At 39.0% G+C, this 27,028-nt stretch overlaps 1 protein-coding gene across 1 annotated transcript in view; it reads right to left on the reverse strand.

Moving 5' to 3' along the window:
• Positions 1-5,817: 5,817 nt before the first annotated feature.
• LOC149133498 (organic cation transporter-like protein) overlaps positions 5,818-27,028 on the reverse strand; it is a 42,682-nt gene continuing 21,471 nt past the window's right edge. Inside the window, exons 4-11 of the mRNA XM_089358482.1 lie at positions 26,554-26,708; positions 24,026-24,197; positions 21,604-21,816; positions 19,377-19,603; positions 15,045-15,226; positions 12,839-13,002; positions 11,010-11,089; positions 5,818-5,963 (exon numbers count right to left, since the gene is read on the reverse strand). Coding sequence (XP_089214608.1) covers positions 11,011-11,089; positions 12,839-13,002; positions 15,045-15,226; positions 19,377-19,603; positions 21,604-21,816; positions 24,026-24,197; positions 26,554-26,708 — 1,192 coding nt within the window. The 3' untranslated portion in view covers positions 5,818-5,963; position 11,010. The remainder of the gene's footprint in view (positions 5,964-11,009; positions 11,090-12,838; positions 13,003-15,044; positions 15,227-19,376; positions 19,604-21,603; positions 21,817-24,025; positions 24,198-26,553; positions 26,709-27,028) is intronic.

Here is a 27,028-nt window from a genome sequence, read left to right on the forward strand (position 1 = left end):
TAATACAATAATCAACAAGACTTTTAGGTTTCCAGAGATTACAAGGACCAAAAATGAACTGGGAATTATTTTAAGCAAAAACGATTGTGTCAAAGAATATGAATGTATTAATTGAAACATTTTACCATGAAGAGAAATTCATCGTCATCTCATTTTAACGTCCTTTTTTCTGTGTTGGCATGGGTTGGATGGTTCAACATGAACTGACAAGCCATGAGGCTGCACCAAGCTCCAGTGTCTGCTTCGGCATGGTTTGTACAGTTTCATGCCACTCTTAACACCAACTACTTTACAGAGTGTAGTGGGTGGTTCCTTCATGGCACCAATACTAGAGAGTAACTTGCAAGATGAGATCCCACAAGTGAGTGGGGCATTGTTTTGAGGGATATGAAAGTATGAGAGATGGGGTGGGGGTGACACCTTCACCTCGTGACCTCTCTTCAACATTTCTTTGTATTTTTTGCATTTCCTTTTCGTTGATACAGATTTTTTCTTCGTTATCACCAGCTGCAAAGTTCATTTTCTTCCTGTCTTCCATTACTTTGTCAATCCTCTCCAGACTTCTTCTCAGGTCCTCCTCTCATCGTCCATCTCAGTATTCACAGCGTTTGCCCTTTCAACCGAGGGAAGACGCTAGCGGTATCGCCACAAGGCAGCCAAAATCGAGTGTAGAAAACCACGCAACAGAACAACGTTACAATTACATGAAACGAGCGAGCGACTTACGCGAACTCGGAACCTTGGTATAATGGCGTCTACGACGTAAACAGAGTAAAGAGGGCTACCAAAACGCTTTCCCCTACTACTACTACTACTACTTCTACTACCACTGAACTCTACTCGTTATAAGAGTTCGGCTAGTCCATCTTCAATCCGACAGAGGTGTCAATGACTCTCGCCAGAGGACCACGAAAGCAAAGAAAAAGAAAAAAGTGGTGATGGTGGTGTGGATTAAGCAGTGGAAGATGATGGGTGGGGAGTAATAGGTTGTACATCCCAGACCAAATGGCGTGTTTAGCCACGCCTCGTGGACATGATTGGAAAGGTATTGTCAGAGAGAATGGCCAGGGTCCTCACGGAGCACATTTCTCAGATGAGCCACAACTATCCTGGTTTTGTGGAGGAAATCATCTGTAACAAGTAGTTGCCCCTGTAACCTGAACGTTGGATACTGTAATAAGAGTTAAGGGTCTAATTTGGCCGTGTTACGAAAGGTAAAATGCATTTTTGATTCGAATGAATGAAAGAGCCATTCTTGAACTTCAGAGATAATTTACTAACAGTTCCGAACCAAGCGAGAATTCACCAATAACTTGCTTTGGTTCATAAATGAAGAATGAGTATATATTATCTTGCCTTGTCGCGTTCCTTCTGTAGAAGGTAAATTAAAATGTAAGAGAGAATTTCGTATGCCACTTAGGTTTACTACTCGTGTAAAAGGAAGTAGTGCATATGTTGTGCGATTTAATAACTATGAAGTATCCGGTTGCTCCTCTAAGGCATTTAGTTCCTTGGGCCACGTATATCGAAATCTATGTGCTCTCAACACAGAGATGTGTCTAGGACCAAGTCCGGTGTTTGAAAAGAAATGGAGGTTCTGCAGTTATTTAATATATAATCCAGAGACTGTTGGTTCGTCCTGACAACTAAATTACATTCTAGAACGTTCTTCGGCTCATTGGAATTAATAAAAGGGACATAAATCCAAGAAGAAGCAAACCGTAAAAAGCCTGGCCGAGGCCGCAATGCCTGGATGGGACAAAGAATGTAGAGGGTCGAACACGATTCGACGGTGATTGTCAGGATCGAGTGGTCTCACTGCACCTGTAGAGACGTCGCAGAGGATATTTTCATCTGTTGACGATAGAGGCAAGTATTCGAAGTGATAGTGCGAGTATGCAGTAGAGGAGGTGTCAATTGAATGAAGGGGCGGTTGGTCGGAGGCTATCGTGACCAAATCTATTGCAGCAGGGGTTAACGAAGAAACAGAAAATCTTGATAATTGCGCGTCCATTGGGATATTTTGAGATCCTGAGATATGACGGATGTCGTTCGTAAATAGCGATATAAAATCCAGGTGTCGAACCCCCGCCCCTCAGCGAGTACTTGTCCGACTTTGAATGAAGGGCGAACGTTAACGATTTATGATTAGTGAAGATCACTAAATCTCGCCCCACTAGAAAGTGGTAAAAATGTTTGACAGTGGGATAAGTGGCGAGGAATTCTCGTCCAAATGTACTATATCGCGTTTCAGTGAATTTTAAACGGCGTGAGAAGAACACCAACAGTTACATTTGTCCATGAACAACTTGTTGCAAAACTGCACCTACTGGGAAATCTGAAGCATTAACTGCTAATGCAAACTTTGCTCCTGGAATAGAATAGGTAAGATGAGAGAGTTGGGCAAGCTCTGAGTTCACTGTATCAAAAACGCGTAACTCTGCTGGAGGAAAGGAAACAACTGTGTCGTTCGTCTTTCTATCCTTGAGCAGATTGGTCAAAGGTAATAGTTTCTCCGCACAGTTTGGAATAAATCAGCGATAAAAGATAATCAGTCCTAGGAAATGGTGGAGCTGTCGCAATGAAGTTGGAGGTGGGAGCTGCTGGGTTGCTTCTACTTTCGCAGGAAGTGGACGGATGCCATCACAATCTATGACGTGTCTCAAAAATTCCGAAATATTGGAGCCAAACCCGCATTTTGCTGGGTTAACTTTGATGTTGTAGGACTGCAGACGCTGAGTTGAGTCAGATGTTGACGAAGAAGTTCATCAGTAGCACTGGCGATGAGGAGGTCGTCCACATACGCGTAAATGAAATCCATACCACGAACGACTTCATCCATGAACCGCTGAAATGTGCTTGCAGCATTGCATAATCCAAACGGTATGGACAAAAACTCGAAATAACCAAGTGGAGTAGTCTTAGCTGTTTTGGGGATATCTTCCGCGTTCACTGGGATTTGGTGGTATGCGCGTACCAGGTCTATCTTGGAAAAAAACGTTGCACTCATGTAGAGTAGACGAAAAATCTTGTAGGTGACGGCGGCGTTGAGACGTCTATAATCTCACACCAGGTGGGAGTCCGCATCAGCCTTACGAGCTATGTGCTAAGGAGACGCCCATGGACTCGTAGATGGCCGAATAAGTCCGAGCTGGAGCATGTGTTCGAATTCAACTCGAGCTGCTTTGATTTTTTCCGGTGCCAACCAACGCGGACGGGAAAGAACAGGAGGTCCCAGGGTCTACTGTATTAGCTGTCCTGTGGTGAGTAGGAACATGGTTGAAAATATCGTCTGGCCTGGTTCTTGAAACGCCGATGATACCGACAATGTGAGGTGTTCGGAGAGATTGTACGACTACAAGGAGAGGAAGAACCATTCCGAGAACATTGTTCGGCAGAGGAACGAACATTACATATGGAGGAAACTTGGTGTGCCAAGTACTTAATGGCCTTGAGGGTTGCCGTATGACCTGAAAGGTCGGCAGTAGAAGAACTTATGATTGCCATGTTAGAAGAAGATAGAAAATATCACGTAATCCAGACATTAAGATTTCTCTAGAATCCAAAAATTTCGGTGAAAATTCCTCGTATAGAAAAATGTGCAGGGTCACCATGAGAAGTTGTTAACACGTGTTAAACGATGAAGAAAACGTGTTCAAAGTTGAAAAATGAGAAGGAATGTATATTCTGAGTCCGGGTTCACCACTGTAACCTGAACGTTGGCTACTATAATAATAGTTAATATTGTAACTTGGCTTTGTAACATTCTCGTGTTACGAAAGGTAAAATTGCATTCTTGATTCGAATGAATGAGAGAGCCATTCTTGAACTTCACAAATAATCTATTACCAGTTCCGAACCAGGTAAGAATTCACCAATAACATTGCTTCGGTTGAAACGGCACATAAATGAAGAATGAGTACATATTATCTTGCCTTATCACGTTCCATCTGCAGAAGGTAAATTTCGTATGCCACTTTGGTTTACTTCTCGTGCAAAAAGACGTAAAGCACATGTTGCACGATCCAATATCTTTGAGGTACCCGTTGCTCTTCTAAGGCATTTGGTTTCTTGAGCCAGGTGTATCGACACCTGTGTGCTCTCAACACAGAAATGTGTCTAAGACTAAGGCCGTTGGTCGAAAAGAGATCGAGGTTCTGCAGCTATTTAATACATAGTCCAGAGACTGTTGGCTCACCTTGGCGACTAAATTACATTCTAGAACATTCCGTAGCTCATTGGAATTAGTAAAAGGGACATAAATCCAATTTCTTAGAAGTTTCTAGAATGCTTCGCAAGGGCGATCTCTGTGTGTAACATCCCATGATTCGTGAATTCGGCAATGACAAACCTGTTTCAAACTATGTAACTCCTACACATCCATGCAGGGTCTGACAACACCTGAGGTCTCTACTGAAACCAGCACAAGCTGATAGCGGCCAGTCAGGCTCCTCTATTTGTCTATTTTTCCTGTCCTCTTTATTACGGATCATTATTCTTTGTGAGATGGTGAATAATAACATAGTTTGATTGGGGGTGGGGTTATTTTGTAGTTTCTGAATGCAAATGCAGACATACTTACAAATAATTCCCCCCCACACACACACACACACGCACGCAAATGAAAAGATGCTGAAGACTATTCTGACATACGAGAACAGATGTTTTATTCCATTAAAAATATTAAATTGACCACACCAGATCAAAACGAAACAAGAGATTTGAAACAACAACAACAAACAAGGAAAACAACAACAACAGTTATTACAAGAAATTCCATGCCATGATAATGTTTGATGTTGTTTATATTTACGAAGAAATGGTCTTGAGAAAATTTATGAAACATTTCAAATAACAAATAATGCAAGCAAAGAATGATGTGTATGTCTGTTTATAACGTGTGTGTGTGTGTGTGCGTGTGCGAGAGAGAAAGAGAGAGGGAGAAAGAGATGGGGTGAGTTATGTATTTGAGAGAGTTTGAAAAAATCATCTCGTGTGGATTCATCAGACAACAATTCCTGTTTGTTGAAATAGAAAGAAAAAAAGGTTTTTATAGAGATTTTACTCAGCTTTTTGAGGCAAACGAATGTGCCAAAAGTTCCCTGTTGCGATTGGCTGAACATAACAAACAAAGGACAGTCATGTGATGTTTCATCCAAGTTGCCTGCTAGGCTTGCATAAACACAGCAACATAACCATTGGAATTCAATATTTCTTATTGTGAGACAAGTGGCCGGGTAGAAGATTGTGCACAGATACTGACAAGACAGACATCAAATTACCTTGTAAAATAGGGGCCATTGATTGAATGAAATTCAAGCCTAAGGGTCTTTGTCAAACAAATACATGTAAACATACACAAGAGATTATGTAGTAAGATGAGGGAGATTCAGCTACTATTTCTAACTGATCTTCCAAACATGCAAAGGTAGTAATATAATGTTGTTATTATAAATGTGAGGTAGTGATATCCATGCTGCTATGAGGAAAGAAACCATTGTGCTGTGGAGTCTCCTCTCAGAGGACGAGTCTAGAAGAGTAGCCATCGAATAAGATATGTGGAATGGTGTGTGCAAGTCGGTGTTTTTACATGATCAGGTAAGCCAAGAACTTGCATGAAGTGAGGTAGCCAATTGCACATAGCATCCACATCTAGTGAGAAAATATTAGCAATGGTAGAAGGGTGATTGATGTGGATCTGAGATGTTCAGGTTTCAAGTCATTATTGAAATAACCCTCTTTTAATTTATGCTGGAGGATTCTGTTCATCTATTTAGATGAAGAATAAAATTCATCGGAATCTGATGAAGTACTTTGAAGGGACAAAAGTTGAGTTATTATTATTATTATTATTATTATTATTATTATTATTATTATTATTATTATTATTATTATTATTATTATTATCATTATCTTCTTCTTTCACTTTCATTTCCATTTGTTGCTGAGTGTTTTCCCAACACCTAGAACAAAGAAACTGTATACATTGGTAGGCCATCAAAATAAACACATCAGAAGAAAGACAGGAGAATAATGAAAAAGAGGAAAGAAAGACAATAAAAGGGGAAAAGAAAAGGAAAGAGCAACAATGTCCTTCTCAATACTTGTGACCAGTTAAGACAATCTTTTGCACTTCCTGTAAGGGTGGTAAGCCAGGGATCATTCTCAAATAATTTATCAGTTCCCTTTTTTAATCATTCGAAGTTCTCCTACAATCACTTGTATTGCAACCATCTTCAGATGCCACAGTTTTTCAATTTCAATCAGCAAATCTTTATATTTTCTGAGCTTATCAAGCTTTTTTGCCGAGATATTATGACTCCAAGGTATGCTCATGTCAATCAGTAAACATATTTTATTGTTTTCATCTTTCACAACAATATCTGGTTAATTAGCTTTGATGGTCTGGTCTGTACATACTGGAAAGTCCCAAAGGACCGTTATGTTTTCTCCCTCAGTTCCAGCCTCAGGATGGTGCTTATACGATTTGTCAGCAGCTTTGATTTTATAATGCTGACATATTAACCAGTGTGGATATTGACCAACTCTGTCATGTCTAGTTACTCGGAACGTAAAGGCAGACGAAATACTGCTAAGCATTTTGCCCAGCGTCCTAGCGTTTCTGCCAGCTCACCGCCTTCAATACATCCTCTTCTGTAATGTCAATGTAATTGATGGTCGCCTTTTTCTCTTGTAGGTTAGAGGTGTTGAAGAACTCATTAAGTCTGCTTATTTTCATGTTTTCTAGTGGGGAGGTGAAAACACTTTGGAATTGTTTTAATGAGTGATTCCCTTATCCTCTTGGGGTCTACAGTCAGTGAGCCCTTTTAATCAAACAGTGGCCCTATCCTGTATCTCACTGAAGCAGACTCTTTTGCGAACTTGTAGAAAGCTTTAGGGTTGCTTTTTATATTTTCCACCGCCCTGGCTTCTTTCTTCTTTTCCTTTAGCATGGGAGAGTCTGATTTTATTCTCAGTCTCTAAGAGCGCCATATACATACATACATATTTTTTTATCAGTTTCAGCCAAATGCTGCGGCTATGCTGGGTCACCACCGTTTTGCTAAACTGTTGTTATTGAAAGACTCCTCTGATATGTGGCATTTGGTGAATAAAGGAGTTTGAAGTCACTACCCTCATTTGCACCTCTTGCCGTGAGGTAGGTTCATCTCAGACTCTCGACAGGAAGAGGTCCAGTTTTGATTTAAAAACACCTACATCCACTTTGTGTAGGTCCCTCAGGCTCTTTGGGAGAATATTAAAGAGCTTTGGGCCCCTGAAACTCAGGCGGTTGCAGTAACTGGTCCTGAAGTGTGACGGCATTACTACAATCTTTGGCACTATGCAGAGTTGAGTCTTTCTGGTATTGGTGTAGCTTTCAATGCCAAAATTTGGCACAATTCCTTCCAGGATCTTCCAGATGTATATTACTGCATATCTCTCCCACCTTTGCTCCAAGGAGTAAACTCTTAGCTCTTTCAGCCTTTCCCAATAGCTGAGCTGTTGCAAAGAGACGATCTTCTTTGTGAAGCTTTGCTGGATTGCTTCAAGGTCTGCCGTTAATCTTACACTGTTGGGTGACCATAGCTGGGAGCAATAGTCCAGGCGGCTGAGGACGAATATCCTCCAGAGGTCCATCATGGTTTCCTTCTCTCTGGTTCTGAATGCTCTCAGGATCCATCCAGCCTGTCGTCTGCTCTTTGTCGCCATCCTGAAAATGTCGATACCCAGGTCCCTCACTGATTTAGACTCTGGGATTGAGATCCCCTGTGGACCAGTGTACCTTGTAAGTTTTATATTCAGTTTTGGATGCTGGTAGCGCAGGGCTTGTAATTTTTCAGCATTGAATTGCATATTATTGTCCTCAGCCCATCTGTAAATTGAGTCCAACTCCTGCTAAATGTGTGCAACATCGCTGGGGATCTGTATTTTCTGGTGAGACTTTCGTATCTTCTGCGTAGCTATCAAGGGTGGCTATCCAGGCAGCTGAGGGCATATTTGAGAGGGCCATTCTGAAAAGCAGTGGTCTCAAGGCAGTACCCTGTGGCACTATTTGTCTTATATATATATATGATTATAAGGAAAAATATTTTCTCCAATGCATAAACTTCACTTTGAAGTGCTCAAGATATTCAAACCATTGGCGTTAGAATGATGTAGAAGTAAGAAACAAATTTAGGCAAATCAAGTTCACATATTCATTGATATTTCTTAAGTCCTAGATCCGGCATGCACCAATTTCTCCAAAAGTATATTCAATACAGCAAACACATCAAAAATATATAGATATAATATATAGAGTAATACTTTTGGAGAAATTCATGCAAGTTAGGTCTGGGGCTGAAGAAATATAAATGAATATGTGAACTTGATTTGCCTAAATTTGATTCTTATATATATACTAGCAGAGATACCCGGCGTTGCCCGTGTTACATGCAATTGAAAAATGAGACTTTTCTGTTATATTTTCTGTAAGGAACTGGAATACATATGATTCGAATTTCATCAAAATTGCACATGAGGGTTCTTTCCCTCTTTACACACCCTAAAAAAATTCTAATCATGAGACATGTATACCATACTATTGATCTTTATGCGCATATTCCAAAATTTCAGTCTTCTGGAACCTGTGAAAAAGATTTTGCTCCTGCAAAATGGAGCTCATGGAGCTCTAAAATGTGGGAATGAAGGCCCCTATTGGGGGTGGGGGTGTTAATGTCAACAAGAGAAGTTGAATTGTTGGGAAATGTTTTTACTTGGGTCTTATAGTATGCCTGTATATATGTGAGAGTATAGTCTCACTTTAATAGTTTCAGTATGAAATTGAAAATATTAAAGTGAAAATATTTGAAATTACAGTAGCGACATGTTATTGTTTCACTTTTGACAGGTAATACTAAAATAGTGGAATAGTTTCAGTGTTAGAGTGAAAGTATCTGACATTACAGTAGAGTGATGTTATTGTTTCATTTTTGACACATAATACTGAAATAGTGGAGGAGATAAGATATTGCTGTGGGCTCGGACTATGCAGGAAGTTAAAAAAATTTTTGGCCTAAGACACTACATGGACCTTAAAAGAATTTTGCTCCTGAAAAATGGAGCTCATGGAGCTGAAAATTGTGGGAGTTAAGGCCCCTATTGGTGATGGGTGTATTAATGTCAACCAGAGAAGTTTAATTGTTGGGAATCTTTTTAACTTGTGTGTAATATGTATTGTTTGAATTTCTTTAAAATAGGAAATATATGTATGTTCACTGGGTTTGTAAAAGAGAGCAAAGCTACAGGAAAGCAAAAGACGAATGATCACGATAATCAGTCAGCTACCATAGCCTAGTCGTTACTACTCCCCAATGTAGGATTCCTCACCATACAGTTGACAGGTACAGCTTTAAGATGCATTATGGATCTATAGCAATTGGAAGGGCATGACTCAATAGAAACAACAATGTGTGACGTTTGGAGTAAAGGGAAATGAAAGTGTCGCCTCTGGAGTTTGCAAATGACCACTGTACCGATAGGTAACTGGGCAGAAAATATTTACAATCAATAAATGTCTTCGAACAACCAGTCACTCATCTGGGAAGGCCTTGAAATCAATGTTACCAACTGGGGACTATATGTGTCGCAGCGGTAATAAAAAGACTCAAAGGAGGTCTGCAACGAAATAATTTTACTCATCACTTTGCAAGTGAATCAGTGGAGGCAAAGATGAGTCTCATTTACTTGACAATTTATGCACCACATTGCAGAAATCACAATGTAAGTATATCTGAAAGGATAGTCTTACACTGTTGTACCGTTGAATTACAAATAATGCTCATCTGTTATGTTCGGGTGACCCTATAGCTACCAATGGTACAACTGTATTCGTCTTTGCTTAGGAAAAATGACTAAATTGTGGGTGTGAAGTCCCCATGAAGGGGTCTTTGTAACTTCTAAGAAGAAAAACTTTTAGAAATATTATTTTATTTGTGTGTAATCTGTATGGTTAAAATTTCATCAACATAAAAAATATATGAATTTTCATGGGGGTTATGGCCATTATTCATAGAACATAATTTCCAAATTTCTTAAAGATCCATTCAATACTTTTGACGTAGTTTTGGATAAGAAAACAAATGACTAATGTGTGTTTGTGTGCATATATATGTGTGTGTGTATGGGTGTATATATGTATAGATATCTGTATGCATTTATATATGTGTACATATTACATGTACACCTATATATATACATCTACACACATGTATACATATACATGTATGCATATAGATCTATATCTATATATATATATATCTATACATATACGTGTATATATACATGTATATGTATACATATACATCTCTCTCTCTTCCTCTCTCTCTCTCTCTCTCTCTCTCTCTGTGTATATATATATATATATATATATATATATATATATATATATATACATACACACACCATTAAAGTGAAAGTATCTGTCATTACAGTATCGAAATGTGATTGTTTCAGTTAGTGGAATAGTTTCATTTTTAAAGTGAAAGTATTTGACATGAGTGTTTTTGTTTTACTTTTGACACGTAATACTTCAATAGTGGAGGAGATATTATGTTGCCGTGGGCTCGAACTCTGCAAGAAGTTAAAAAAATTTTTTGACTAAAACACAACCGGAACCCTAAGTAAGACATGTGTAAAATTTGAATGAAATTAGTTGTGTAGTTCTCGAGTTTTAGGGAAACACAGACAGACAGACAGACAGACACACATTCTCATTTTTATATATATAGATATATATATATATGTGTGTGTGTGTGTGTGTGTATGTATGTACACACACATATATACATAAGCATATGCTTTTACAATCCTGTAGTACATTAGTATCATTTCTTGTGTTTACTTTTATGATCTATCTATCTGTCTATCTATCTATCTATCTATCAGTCAGTCAGTCTGTCTGTCCATCTGTGTGTGCGTGCTCACATACATACATACATACATACATAAGTATATACATACATACGTACATTAAGAGTTTATATCCTCTTCAGGTTGTCTCGGTTTCATAGGGTGAGTTTCTTCCTTTAGAATTGCATCCTTTTTAGTACTGGAAGGGAAAAGAGGAAAGAGCCAATCAGGCATTTAGCAAAATAATGTTTAATATTTGAAATATGATGATAATAGTGATGATGGTGATGATGAGGAGGAGGACGATATTGCTACAGCTAGTGATGACGATGATGATGATGATGCAGATGATGATTAAGATTCTTATTAAATCAATGATGTTGTTATTGTTGTGCAAACCTTCCCTTCCACTGCTGGTGCACCTGGGAGTTAGCTAGTTTTGGCTCATATCCATTCAGGTATCACTGACTCACTCGTTTTCCCCTCCTCTTTTCACTCCTACAGTGTCCACCCTTTATTGCCTTGCACTAAACCCCAGTGGCATTGCAAGGGCAGCCAACAAAAGGGGTAAAGCAATCACATTATGAGTAAGTGGGGGAAACGGGCTATTTAAAATTTTTTATCAGTTATTTCTTGTTTCAAACATGAGACTAAGGCCAGGCTGGAGCACTGCCTCAAAGAATTGTGTTAACCTCATGAGGGGATGCTTTCATCCAGGGAAGTACTGGTTCAATACGTAACATTTTGGGGGGATTAATTTCCTTAAAATAATAGGTTTATATAAAAACATAGTTTATATTCATATATAAGTCTGCTATAGTGAATCCATAAACACATATAAGACATCCATTGGTATATATATTTTTTCTGAAGTTCTGCTCAGGTCATATGAATTTAATATTTAATTAATAATCACTGAGTATTAATTGAAACAGCTGTAAGGGATGATAATTGATTAGTTGTTAACAATAAACAATTCTTAACTTCCCAATCTCCATTTCTTTTTCTTCTTCTACACACACACACATGTAATTTGTAGATCCAATATAGGTAGAATCATCAAAAACGTACTATATCTATACATACATACAACAGGCTTCATACAGTTTCTGTCTACCGATTCAACTCATAAGGCTTTGGTTGGCCCGAGGTTATAACAGAAAACACTTTCTCAAGGTGACATGCCGTGGGACTGAACTTGGAACCATGTGCTTGGGAAGCAGACTTCCTACCAGACAACCACTTTAATTTTTCTTTTGGAATCTTGTGTCTCTAAGAATATTGAGTCCAGAGCAATTGTCCTTTGGTCTTGCCCATGCTACAGCACTGCTAACCACAACAGTTAATCTTTCCTCTCCAGGACATTGTTCTTCTGGCACTTTCTCCCAGTGGCCATTGACTTACAACACAACAAGAGAAATTCTAACTGCATCAGAGTTACCAAAGTCGAAGAGTTCCACAATGGACATGAGATCAGACCCTTACCCAAACAAAAAAACTGCCACCAAGTGACCCAGATTATTTCTGACTGAGGAAACCTAGGGTCAAAAGCATTCCAGCCTTAAACAACCTGTCTTGTTTTCTGACCATGGTCACTCAATATTCAATGTGTCCTTTTTTCTTTAAGGTGACAGGGTGTAATTTCTAGCAAGTCGAATGATCGATTAAAGGCTTGCTTCTTGTTTCATAATGATGATGATGATAATGATAATTACTAAGTTGTTCATGGTGATGGCTATGATGATGATAATGATAACAACGATGATGATGATGATGGCAATGATGTTGACAATGGGGATGATGATAATTACATTGGTGATGGTGATGGTGATGGTTATGTTGATGAAAACGGTAATGATGATGATGATGATGACAATCATGATGCAACTACTGATGGTGATGATGATGATGGTGGTGATGATGTTTAAATCATATGAGAGACACATACACTAACTCCAGCTGTCCAGATCTGGTCACATCATTGAAGTTGTCCATCATTTTCCGGTTGTTTGTTTCAGGTAACAACAATGACAATAGCCCCGCGATTATGGAAAGTGTTCCCATAAGAACCATCGGCATTATTCGACCAACCTTGCCAGAAACCAAATCTGACTGAAAAAAAAAACAGAAAAAGAAACAGCAAATTAAAAATATATTTTGTTCATTTTGTTGTTGTAGTTGATTAGACCCAGATCATTACTGAACAAGCATACTTATGGTCAAATGGGTCCCCACCATGACCATCCTGTGGTAATTTCAGCAGACGTATATAAGTATATATATGTATACTAGCTGAGGTACCCGGTAATACCTGGGAGCGGGGATATTCCCAGTTCCCATTACAATGCCTAATTTCTCTGAGATGAAATATGAAATCAAGACATAGGACAGATAATAGAAGTCATAAGCGTATTCATTCATGAAACAATAATACAAATAAAGACGTGTGGAATCGGAAAATGACAATCGTTTGGTCAGATGAGTGGAAAGCTGCAAATATATAATCAATGGAAACATCAAGAAAGGAAGTGTAAAAGAGTGCTGGGGAAAAAAGGAAAATAAAAGTTTGAAAAGTAAACAAAAACTATTTGGGCAAAGGTACTTAATTTGATGACTGTGTTTCATGGGTATAGTTCCACTGATCGTGAGAATCAAATATCGATTGCAACGTTTAGAATCGATAATTTGAAGTGCAGGTGTTAAAAAAATACATGTTACAACAACCTGAGAATGCTGAAATAATTGATGAACATTTTAACCCCACAACAATTAAGGCCAAATTTCGTTAATCAGCTAATCAAAAATCATCTTATGCTTTGCTTGAGTAGCCTTGGTAAATATCTCAACCCATGCATAGCGCATATTCCATCTGTGTATAAAATTTCAAGAAAATCAGTTGAAAAGTTGAAAAGTTACGGCAGAAAATAACATTCATATAAGAATTTGCATTGAAATGTCCTATTGATTTTTGAAAAATCAATGCTGATTAAAAATTATTGATTCTTTTGAAATTCCAAGTGACCACATGGGCACAAACGTCATACATATGTCAAGTTTCATCAAGATCGGGATTGGTCCAGGCCATGTCTAACTCAATAGCACCACCTGATAGGATTATCTAAATCCTTTTTACAGTCAAGATTTGTTTATGTATATATATATATATATATATATATATATATATATATATATATATATATATATATATATATATATATATATGCATAGCCACAGTTTAGTGACTGAAACAAGTAAAAGATAAAAGATTAGTCTACAGAAATACTGTGTCTTCTTTCTTCTTCCGTCTCCAATGCTACAACGTTTTCCATTTTGATTCGCTGACTGTATAAACCCTATTCCGGATATCGAGCCAAAACATATCCAAGTCGGGCACCAACTGCATCAGTTTTACCCATTTGGGAGATGCCATTCAAAGAAAATGGACAACATGTATTCTTCGCTGATTAATATATTTTGAAAACAAATCGTTTTGATACCAACTTGGTGCAGACCATAACTGGTCCTATGAAACAAACTTTGTGTTTTACGGTGATCATCAAAATTGCATGTCACTTTTAGGTTCCAAGCAGTAGCTTAATAGCGGTTTCAAATTTTGGCACAAGGCCAGCAATTTAGAGGGAGTTGGGGTAGGTCAACTACATCAACCCCAATATCTAACTGGTACTTATTTTATCGAAAAGATGAAAGGGAGTGGAATTTCAACTCAGAATGTAAAGACGGACGAAATGCTGCTAAGCATTCGTTCCAGTCTGTTAATGATTCTGCCAGCTCACCACTTGAAGTAGTAGCTTAATAATGACAAAGTTATTTCACTAAATTCTTCGTTATTTCAAAATTAATTGAAACAAAAGGTTGTTTATTTCAGAAATGTGGTAAGAAAAGGCTCAGCTATTTTACTAAATTTTTTGAAACAAATACAGTGTTTCATCCCAAATACGGTAACAAAAGGTTTATAGCCATTGTGCCTGGTCTGACGGATAATATTTCCTTATTCGTATGTTGTTATGTAAATCCATGGAAAGATAAGCCTAGCTCTGTCTCTTTACTAGTTGTGCTGGTCCCACGATGGGTGGACTAGCAAAGGGGGCGAACAACAAAACAAATACGAAGTCTGAAAGAATCTAAATACTTACAAAATTGAGAGTGTAAGGTGCCAAAGCGCCGCCAATACGAGCAAAGGTTGACAAAGCCCCCAATGCACCGTTTCTTATACAAGTTGGATATAATTCCAAAGTGTATAAATACACAATTCCAAAAGCTGCAGAGATAAACAAACGGCCGAATATTGAACTGGCAGTTAACATCCATCGATGGGCTGAAAAGAAAAAGATAAAAGACAGAATTCTTAAGTAAAAAAGAAAAAAAACCCTTTCCGGTATTTCACAGACATGTGGACTCTTAATATAATTCTCAGGTAAAATCAAAATGACTTAATGGCTGACTAAACTGTACATAATTTCAATATGTGGGCTTCTCTACAGTTTTTATCTACCCAGTCTCTTTCACAAAGTAAAAGCCCTCACAAATTGTGGGTTGGAACCCAACATGCTGGAAGCCCACAAGGAGTGAGTCACTTCCTAGCTTTCGCTAAAGCCTGTCTCTAGAAATCCCCTTGAAACCCAGGCTCTTTCAATAATTGGCAGAGACTTGGTCAGTGAATCCTCTGCGATGGTCAACAAACACCAGCAACAAACACCAGCAAAGTGTGTGCGTGTGTGTGTGTGTGTGTGTGTGTGTGTGTGTGTGTGTGTGTGTGCATGTGACTGGGGACCACATGGGAGCTTGTGTCCCCCCTGAAACTCCTGTCAGAGCTGGTTCAATCCATCCCGGATGAATGCCACAAGCAAGTACAAGTAGGCAAGTAGAAAGTATGGGTTGAGCCAAGGTTATAGAAAATGACATTAACTCAGCATGTTACACAGTGGGATTGAACCAGGAGCCATGGGGTTGTGAAGCAAGCTTCTTAACCATTTGACCATACGGAACATTACATCAAACCCACTGCTTGACTGGTTCTTTAGTCTTTTGATCGTGAAAGAATGAAAGGCAAAAACGACCATGTGAGGATTTGAATCTAGAACACAAACTGGAAGAAATACTGCTAAGCATTTTGTCTGGTGCAGCAATGATTCTGTCATACCAAAAGAGTTTGGATAAAATAATGGAAACACCGGATTAAATGGAAGTTTTATTATTCAATAATATGACACAATGGCTGACTAAACTGTACATAATTTCAATGTGTAGGCTTCTCTACAGTTTTCATCTCCCTAGTCTCATTCACAATACCGCTTGGTAGCCAACCTTAAAACACAAACATCAGTGTTGAGAGAAAATGTTTAATAAAAGGTTGGAACCAAAGGTGAAAGCCTTTCGCCCGGAAGGTGGCCTGTGGTTGAGCAGCACTGACCCGGTCATCACCCAGTGACTACTTATACACAAAGCCAGGGGCAGAGAAGAAAATGGGATAAGGAGGCAAACTGAACGGTAATTGAATGCTGGATCAGGAGTGAACCTACGAGAAGGGGATTCCGACAACACATGGAAGCAAAATGGAATGAAATAAGACTCTTCGAAACAAGTGAGCAACGGTTAGCCGACCAGGCAAGAGCAATAAGAGCAAAAGGGTGGTTAACAGATATGGAAATTGAAGAGACAAAAAGGAAAGTAGAAGATAGAAATAATACTTCACCAACGGATAACGTTCCCAGTGAGAACAGAATGGCGGCAGTGAAGACGTAGAGCAAAGTGTAAATGTAAATGCATTCTCACTAAATGAAGCAGAAGTAATAGGAAGAGCTATGTCACAAGAATACGATGATGACCAGCAAGACATAATGAGGATGCTGTGCTGATATATTAGAGAAGACCAGAATCAAGCACCCCTCAATCTGAGGTACATTGATCGACGTCAGCTCAAAGTTGAAACCGAAAAGATAGATTCAGTCCTTGGGCTATTCCAGATGAGAAATATAACTGAAACTAACAAGATTACTTGGGCTGCAGCTATTGTTGCCGCATATAGAGTTGGATACAAAAGAAGAGAACATAAAAAACCAGATTGGCGTAGACGAATTTGTGAGAAACAAAGTTAAAAAGACGTTTAGGACAAGTTGATAGGTGGAGAAGAGGGGAATTGCAGAAGGAAAGCATAAAGAAAATGCTGGAAAGAACATAAAGAACAAGAGATAAAGGGTAGGATGTGATATTGGAAGAATTGAAACAAAGAATAGGAGCAATCAACGCAAAACTGGAAAGATATGATAACAGAAAAAGACAGTTCAGGCAAAACAGATTGTTTGAAGCAAATCAGAAGAAACTGTTTCAGGAAGTAGATGGGAAATTACATGTAACAATGATACCAGATGCAGAGGAAAGCAGGGATCTGGAACCAACCTGTAGAGCATAATGATTAAGCAGAGTGGCTGCATAAAATCCAAGATAAGTTAAGAAATATAGAAGTCCAAATAATAAAACAGTTAAAAAATTCCTAAGTTGCAAGAGTCGAGGACTGGATGGGGTCCAAGGTTATTGAATGAAGAAGCTGAGAAGGCTCCATGAAAGGATAATGCAACACTTAGATGAGTGGTTGCAGGAAGGCGCAGTACCTACCTGAATGATTAAGGGAAAGACATTGTTATGTGTTAAGGATCCTGAAAAGGGGAATGTTGCATCCAACTTTCGACCAATAATATTTATTTCGCTAATGTAGAAACCAATGTTAGGTGTTTTGGCTGGTGAACTGTAGAGATACTTGGAAAGAAGTGGTCTGCTGCCTATTGAACAGAAAGAGTGCCGAAAGAGAGGCCGGTGAACGAAGGATCAGCTCTTAATTTGTAATCCAATTTTCAGGAACTGCAAGAGAAGACATACCTGAGCATGGCATAGATTTACTATCGCAAAGCATACGATATGATAACACACTTCTGGATAATAATGGAAATGTATGAAGTAGCAGAAAACAGGAGAGGCCTGATATGGAGAGGTGAAAATCAAGAGAGGAACCTTCCAGGGGAACAGTGTGTCTCCACTGATCTATGTACTGAGAATGATCCCTTGAATGAAATACTACAGAAAACAAAGTTGGGGTATGATCTGGGAAGAGGTAAGAGAAAATTGAACCACTTGCTGTTCATGGACGACCTGAAGCTATTCACAAAAACTGAGGCCGAACTGGACAGCCTTGTCCAGTCTGTGCGGATTTTCGCTGATGATATTATGATGGAGTTTGGACTCTCAAAATGTGCTATGATGGGGATGAGACGACGAAAGCTTGTCAGGACAGAAGGCATATGATTGCCAAGTGGTGAAATGATGAAGGCAATTGAACCCCAGTCTAGCTATAAATACCTGGGAATACTTGAGGTAGATGGAATTAAACACCACAACATGAAGGAAAAGACAAAAAGAGAATACCTGCGGAGAGGGAGAAAAATATTGTCCTCAAAGCTGAATACCAGACACAATTTCGGCAATAAACACGCGCGCAGTCGCAGTAGCTCGGTATGGTGCTGGGATCCTGAAGTGGATAGAAGAGAAGCTAAAGGAGAGGGACAGGAAGTTCCTAACGATGCATGGAACTCATCATCCACGTGCAGACACTGATCGCCGATACATGAAGAGAGTATATGGAGGAAGGGGACTGATAAGTGTGGAAGACTGCGTGCATATCGAACTCGAGATCTTAATGAGATAGTAAGGAAACCTTGCTAATGGCGGTTAGGAATGAGGGAGTATTAAGAACAGAGGAAAAAGGAATAACAAAGGAAGAAGAACAAAAAGGACATGAAGAAGAATTACACAGGAAGGGCCAACACAGACAATTCTATGTAACCACAACAGAAGTTGCTGGAAAAAATAAGTGGGATTGGCAGAAGAAAGGAACACTAAAAAAGAGAGTGGATGAAACCATTGCCCATATGTCGAACGAATGCCCTAGACTTGCCCAAAACCACTACAAGTTGTGGTGACATGATCAGGTAGTGAAAGTGCTACATTGGAAACTGTGCGACAAGTGGGTGCTAGAGAGAGGCAAGACGTGATAGGAGCACAGACCAGAGAGAGTGGCGGAGGTGGAGACTTGCAAAACCCTCTGGTATTTTCCAATCCAAACAGACCAGGTGCTAGAACATAACAGATCTAACCTAGTGGTGGTCAACAAGATGCACCATATGTGCTTTATAGTTGATGTAGCATGCCTTTTTGACCCAAGAATAGTCAAGAAGGAAGGCGAAAACATATATAAATACAACCCTTTTAAGTACGAAATAGCCCAGCTATGGAAAATGAAGAAGGTGAAAATAGTGCCAATTATTGTTGGGTCCTTGGGGACAGTATCAGAAGGCATCAAGGGGAATATAAAGGAAACTGGAATAGAATGTCTAGAAGAACTGTTACAAAAGGTTTGCCTCCTGTGATAAAAAGGAAAAAAACAACAACAACAACAATAATAATGATTTGTTTACCTTTAGTGCCAAAGAGGATGGGAAATATTCCAGCAATACACATGACTCCAGCCAAGATCATCAGGCTGGAATACAATTTTCTTCTTCCAACACGATTTAACAGAAGGATGCACAGAATGTAGGCTGGAAACTCGACAACCGAATTCAAAAAAAAATTCATATAGAGATTGCCATACAATTTGTCAACATTAAGAGTAAGGCCGAAATATACCATGCTCACAATCATCCTATATAAAAGAAGTGAAACATTTTATATAATGTGCAAAATTGCACAAAAATTGCAGACCAAACCCTGGTTAGATGGCTACGTAACTTTTTAGAGAGAATTATGATAATTTGAACATTGAGGCGAACAGCAAGTAGAGTTATACAAATAACTGTCTAATATAGACAACTAAGACAACTTAACTGAGACAGAGTTAGCCAATGAGAGCCAGTTAACTTTAGTGCGTTGGATAAATGGTGAGTAGATGGTTTGTATGTATATGTGGCTTTTTTAGTTTATGCGTGCATGGAGTGTTTATGTTCATTTTGTGATAAGCAGAATTCACTGATTTGTCTGTAGTCTCTGACACTTGTTAGCCTTCGGTAATTCTTAGTGAAATAGTTTTCTAAATTTGATGAAGGGCTCTGCCTAAATCATCATATCCTTCCTTTTCCGCACAGCAAAGATTTACCTAAAATGGTTTGTCGGTTTGCCTCAAGGTCCCAGCAGACAAAGTAGAAAAGGTGTTGCCCCAGATACACTGGAACAGCCACTCTGACCCACGGGGCTCACACTTGCAGATAGCTGTCTCCACCCTGATAGTGGTGAGCAGGGATGTGGTCGAGGGGCTGAGAATGTTGGAAGTCTCCACTGCCACAGGCTTGACCACAAACCTGTCAGAGAATGGCCAATACTTTAACAACCTACTTTTAGGGACATCAGACAGCTTGTTCAGATTTAACCCTTTCGTTACCATGGTTTTGTCAAAATGTTAGTTTTGTTTCAGTTAATTTTAAAAATAATGAAAAATTAAATAAAATGAGTTGCCCATAATTAATCTGGAGTCTGGAACACAAATTAACATGAAATTCTAATGGAAAATTTCAAATTAGATCAAACAGGAAGTCTGTATGATACAACAAGGGACATTCTCATGTCGGTTGATGATATCAAACGGGTCAACTAAGTTTTACTTCTAATTTTATCATTCTTTGCTTTGCTCTCAAAAGAATTCCTTTATTTCATCTTCATGTAAGCATCCTTGCACACTTAGTATCTTTGATATTCTTTCAAGTTTGACTCCACATGAATTTCTTGCAAGAAAACTTCCACGAATATCTGCATCATTCTGATCAATCTAGGTACATGCATGGCTGTGTTGTAAGAAGCTTGCTCCCCAACCACATGGCTCCAGGTTCAGTCCCAGTGCGCGGTATTTTGAGCAAGTGTCTTCTACCCTAACCATGGGCTGACCAAAGTCATGTGAGTGGACTTGGTAGACGGAAACTGAAAGAAGCCCATCATATGTGTATATACTATTTTGCTGTATAGTGTGTTTCTTTTCGTATCTGTTATGGATCTTCTATAAGAATAAAGCTGTATACCTTAATTTGCCATTTCTATATACGAAAACCAAGAAGAAATATTGTGAAACAGAGTTTATTTTAGTGAGATACTTATTGAAATCACCTGAGGTGACACATCTACACCGACTGATACACCTAAACCAGATGTACAGAATCCCACCCATGTGGGACCGATGCTAGTTGGGTTGAAAGAACTGTAGTGATTAATAAACATCCTCGTATCTTCCATATTCCGTTTCTCTCATTAATCCCCCCCCCCACATACATATATATATATATATATATATACACATCATACATACATACATGCATATATATATATTTATATATATACATGCAGATATATATATATATATATATATATATATATATATATATATATATATATAGCTATGTGTATGTGTGTGTCTTTGTGTATGTATTTGTATCCACCACCACTTTACGACCAGTGCTGGTTTGTTTATGTCCCCATAACTTAATGGTTAAAAATAAACCAATAGAATAAGCACCAGGCATAAAAATATTCTGGGGTCAATTAGTTCTGGTAAAAGTCTTTGAAAGCGGTGCCCCAGCATGGCCGCAGTCAAATGATTGAAACAAGTAAACGATAAAAGATAATGAGTACACAGAAAATGGTAAATGTAATATCACTCACCAGTTTAGCATCAAAATTAGGGTCCGTTTTAGAAGCTGAGGAATGGTAAACATTTTCCAGATTTCTACTCTTTTATTGTTCGATGAGAAAATGTTGACGATTTCTGTTTGAGGCAGAACTGTTTTATTCAGTTTGGCGATGTTGCTAAGAATTATGTTGGCGTCTTTTGTTCTCTTTTTATTGAGGAGCCATCGGGGAGATTCGTCTAGGAAACTTGCAAATAGAAAACGGAAAGTACAACCACACACACTCACATATATATATATATGTACACACTCACATATATATATGTACACACTCACAAACATACACACATACAGACAGACAGTTTGGTAGATAGATAGACATTTGTTCATGCTGCCATACACTGAGACTGAACCCAGAACCATGTAGTTGGGAAGCAAACATCTTACCGCACAGTCACGCCTGCACCTATGATGTCAATAAAGATGTTTAAAAGTCAGGTGAAGCCTGTATTTAAAGCTTCTTAAATTACCCGTCTCTAAACATCGAATGCTTTTGCCCCAAAAGAAGTAATCTTCATAATTGGATTCAAACTAAAGTACAAATGTTAGATCAGAGTTTTCCTTCCCCCAGAGAGATATCTAAACAAAGACTAAGGGTTCCTCACCCCCAGCTGTCCTTTGACGTGTTTTGTTTTTCATCCTGGACGGTGTCCGACATAAACACCCACCCCACCTCCACCCTCCTTCCCAAGCGAGCTTGTTAAGGTTGCAAGTTTAGTGGCCACCAGCCTATGTGACAGGTTGTACATACATGCACACATGAGCGCGCGCGCGCATACACGCACAGAGAAATCCATCCATCTATCCATACATCCCCCATACAGATATAGATATATACATCCATACAACACAAACCTCTTCAGGTAGATGGCCCTGCTCAATATGTAGAAAAGGTGTAGGTAGTAACTCTATAAGATGTACCCAGTGCAAGCTATGGACACATAAGAGGTGCAGCAATATCAAAGGCATGTTAACTAGGAAGTTAGTTTTTGTATGTGGCAGATGTTCAGGTGCAATAAACACTGTAAACAAACTTCTGTCTCATTCCAGGGAGAAAAACTAGAGGTAGTTGATAGCTTCCGCTATCTGGGTGACCAAGTTAGTAGTGGGAGTGGGTGCGTTGAAAGTGTAGCTGCTAGTATAAGAATAGCCTGGGCAAAGTTCAGAGAGCTTTTACCTCTGCTGGCGACAAAGGGACTCTCACTCAGAGTAAAAGGCAGACTGTATGACGCATGTGTACGAACAGCCATGCTACATGGCAGTGAAACATGGGCCGTGACTGCTGAGGACATGCGTAAGCTCGCAAGGAATGAAGCCAGTATGCTCCGATGGATGAGTAATGTCAGTGTGCATACCCGACAGAGTGTAAGTATCTTGAGAGAAAAGTTGAACATAAAAAGCATAAGTTGTGGTGTGCAAGAAAGGCGATTGCGCTGGTATGGACATGGCGAGAATGGACGAGGATAGCTGCGGGAAAAAGTGCCACACCCTAGCAGTTGAGGGACCCTGTGGAATAGGTAGGCCCAGGAAAACCTGGGATGAATGGTGAAGCAAGACCTTCGAACATTGGGCCTCACCGAGGCGATGACTTCTGACCGAGACCTTTGGAAATATGCAGTACGTGAGAAGACCCGGCAAAGCAAGTGAGACCTAAATCCAAGGCCTCTGCCAGGGATGTAGCCAGCCCACTTATGCGTACCTTTCCTTCATTGGAAACTAAACTCCGCTTGCGAAGACCTGTTGAGGCAAGTGGAATCGAAACCGAACTAAATTCGACGACTGGCACCCATGCCAACGTCGTCTGCTTCATTGGACACGAAACTCAGCTTGTGAAGACTTATTGGGGCAAGCGAAAGCGAAATCGGGATAGTACCTGTGCCCAGCGTCGCCTTTCTGGCACTTGTGCCCGTGGCATGTGTAAGGACTTTCGAGCGAGATCGTTGCCAGTGCCGCTGGACTGGTTCTTGTGCGGGTGGCACATAAAATACACCATTTTGAGCGTGGCCGTTGACAGTACCGCCTGACTGACCTTCGTGCCGGTGGCACGTAAAAGCACCCACTACACTCTTGGAGTGGTTGGCGTTAGGAAGGGCATCCAGCTGTAGAAACTCTACCAAATTAGATTGGAGCCTGGTATAGCCATCTGGTTTCACTAGTCCTCAGTCAAATCGTCCAACCCATGCTAGCATGGAAAGCGGACGTTAAACGATGAGGATGATGATGACACCAACACATACTTAAATCCATCCATTTATATAAACGCATACAATCATACATGCATACATTGATACATACACTCAGCCATACTTACACCCATAGACATGCATACAGTCACATAAACATAAATCCATTGACCATACACCCATATATGAATGCGTACACACATGCCTACTTACCAGAGATAGGCGATACCGAGCACCAGTGACGGGATTGATATTATGATCATCAAAGCCCTCCAGGTCCTCACAAAATAAGTCAGCAGAGAAAGGATCAGGTATCCGATGGTAAACATCATTTCGACGGCAATGGAAGATTTCATTCTACTGTCCACCGAAGACACTTCAGAAGCTAGAATTTGAAACAATGATGACAGCAATAACGAAGATGATAATATAAAAAGGGGATATATAATATACATACATACATGCATACATACATACACACATACATACATACATACATACATAGAGAACATTAGCTCGCCGGGCAAAATGCTTAGCAGTATTTCATCTGTCTTTACGATCTGAGTTCAAATGCTGCCGAGGTTGACTTTGCCTTTCATCCTTTCAGGGTTGATAAATTAAGTACCAGTTGCTTACTGAGGTCGATCTAATCGACTGGTCCCCTCTCCCAAAATTTCGGGTATTGTACCTAGAGTAGGAAAAGAATAATACATACATACATACATATACGCACACACACACACACACACGCACATATATAGTAAGAAGAAAAAAGGAATTAAAAAATCCAGGCAGACGTCAATAAATCACTCATCTTTAACTGAATTTGGTTAACAGTATCCAGCAATCAGACACCAATAAATGCAAGTAGGATACACATCCAACGTAATTTCTCATGGATGCCGAATGGATCTAAATAGCATTTAGAAGAGTTTCAAGAAATTCAGAGTATTAGACAACAAAACTAGGAATAGAGAAAATCACATTTTTAATTGTTGAATTCACCAAAGAAAGCCGTCGACCGTTTCTGTTGTATCGCCATATTTGAATTCAGGAAATATTCAAATTAATATACCCAGATCATGACATGGTTCTCTGTATACTGAGATTCTACCAGCCGAAAGCTAACCCTAGTGACCTCTGTCCAGCCCCACTCATTTGATACCATGGATCTCTATGGTGCCGACTGGGATCCAATCATAAACGAGCTGTCACATGTTGACCGGTCTTTCATACATCTCCTCCAGCACCAAAATATCTAGGAAGATCTATGTAGACCCTGTCACAAACATATGTGCTAAACACACCCCACCAAGACCGGTGAAGAAAACTAAGTGCAGATTTCCCCAAAACAGAAAAATGATTATCAGAAAAATAAAGCAAAAAAAGAAAAAAGTTAACAAACTAAAATATTGACAACAGCCACACATAAATTCGAGGGCCATCACCCCACTTGAATCAAAAAATATAACCTCCAACAATACATGAAGACGATGATCAATAATCAAAGAACAGCTGAGGAGAAAGAAACCGTTAAGAAAATCAAACTCGGTACTTTTCCCTGACTCTTTTAAAAACTTCAAAATATCTAATTGTTTGTATGAACATTTGACCGTTTAAGCATGGTTTCCTGAAGTTTCCCTTGTACCATCAATTTTTCCTAAACTTTTTTTTATATTTACATATTTTAAGACTCGGATGCACTTTCACCTCCCCAAACCACCTATCCTATATTCTTTCCTGCAGAGGAACACACTTCTTTGTTCCATATGTATATATATATATATATATATATATATATATATATATATATATATATATATATATATATATATATATATATATATATATATATATATATATATATATAACATACATATAAGAGGGATGAACACTAATTGGACATCCAATTTGCTAGAAGTAGACCACTTATGGTTAACAGAGAAATTAGTCTTTGTGTGTGGCAGATGCACAGGTATTATAAACATTGAGAATTTAAAAGGAAAGAGATACACCCAAATGTCCTTAGAAATAGTTGATAGTTTCCATTATCTAAGTTAGCAATGGAGGAGGAAACTCTGAAAGGGCAGTTGCTAGAATATGAATGATCTGGGTAAAGTTCAGAGGGCTGCTACCTTTGTTGGTTACAAAGGGCCTCTCTCTCAGAGTGAAAGGCAGATTGTATGATGCTTGTGTGTAAAAACAGAGGACATGCAAAGGCTTGAAAGAAATGAAGCTAGTAGGCTCTGCTGGATGTGCAATGTCAGTGTGTACATACAAAAGGGTGAAAATGTCTTAAGCGAAAAATTGGGTATAAAAGGCATCAGTTGCAGTGTGCAGGAGAAGAAACTTCACTGGTCATGTGATGTATATAAACTGTGAAGGGAAGCTGTGGATGAGGCAGAGCCAAGAAGACATTGAAGCAGCAAATGCTATTTTCCAACATAATGTGGCTGTCCTGAAAGGGACGATGGTACTGCTGTTTTAACTCTTAAAAACATCGTTTCTAGCTGGCTATACGACACAAAAGCTCTGTGTCCTTATATCTTTGAACAGAGAGTTCAGCAACCAAGGAGACAGATAGTGTGTCGTATAACTAGCTAGAAACGATGTTTCTTTGGGCTAAAACAACAATAACATCGTCCCTTTCAGGACAGCCCACATTATGTTGGCAAATAGCGTTTACTTTGCATTCAAATTTAAAAGTGGACATTTATAGTATTTTATTGTTGTTTGCTTACCAAAGACAACCGAAGGAACGTAGGATCCAGCACCACCAACAGCAGTGATAAAACGTAACCCATATATGGTATAAATATTGGAGATTAAAGCCATTGCTATTCCAGTTGACCCTTGCAAAAATAAACACACAATTATCACTTTCTTCCGACCAAATCTGAAAAAGATTAAAGTGACAAACTTAAAATTCATCTGATTAAATTCATAAGTAAATAAATAAATAAATAAATAAATTCATCAGCAAAAGAGACCAATAGAATAAGAAGCAGAATTTTAAAAAATTAGTCCTGGGGTCGATTTGTTTTTAATTAAAAAAACAATCAAGGCAGCGTTCCAGCACGGACAAAGCTAAATGGCTGAAGCAATTAAAAGAATATATATAATGTACTGATAGAAATTTCAGCAAAGCAAGTAGTCCATCTGGTGAGAGATAAATATTATTTACTTAAAGGACACAATACATGTGCCCTTTAAGCG

The sequence above is a fragment of the Octopus bimaculoides genome, chromosome 10 (assembly GCF_046866305.1).
Source record: "Octopus bimaculoides isolate indiv1 chromosome 10, ASM4686630v1, whole genome shotgun sequence".
NCBI lineage: Eukaryota > Metazoa > Mollusca > Cephalopoda > Octopoda > Octopodidae > Octopus > Octopus bimaculoides.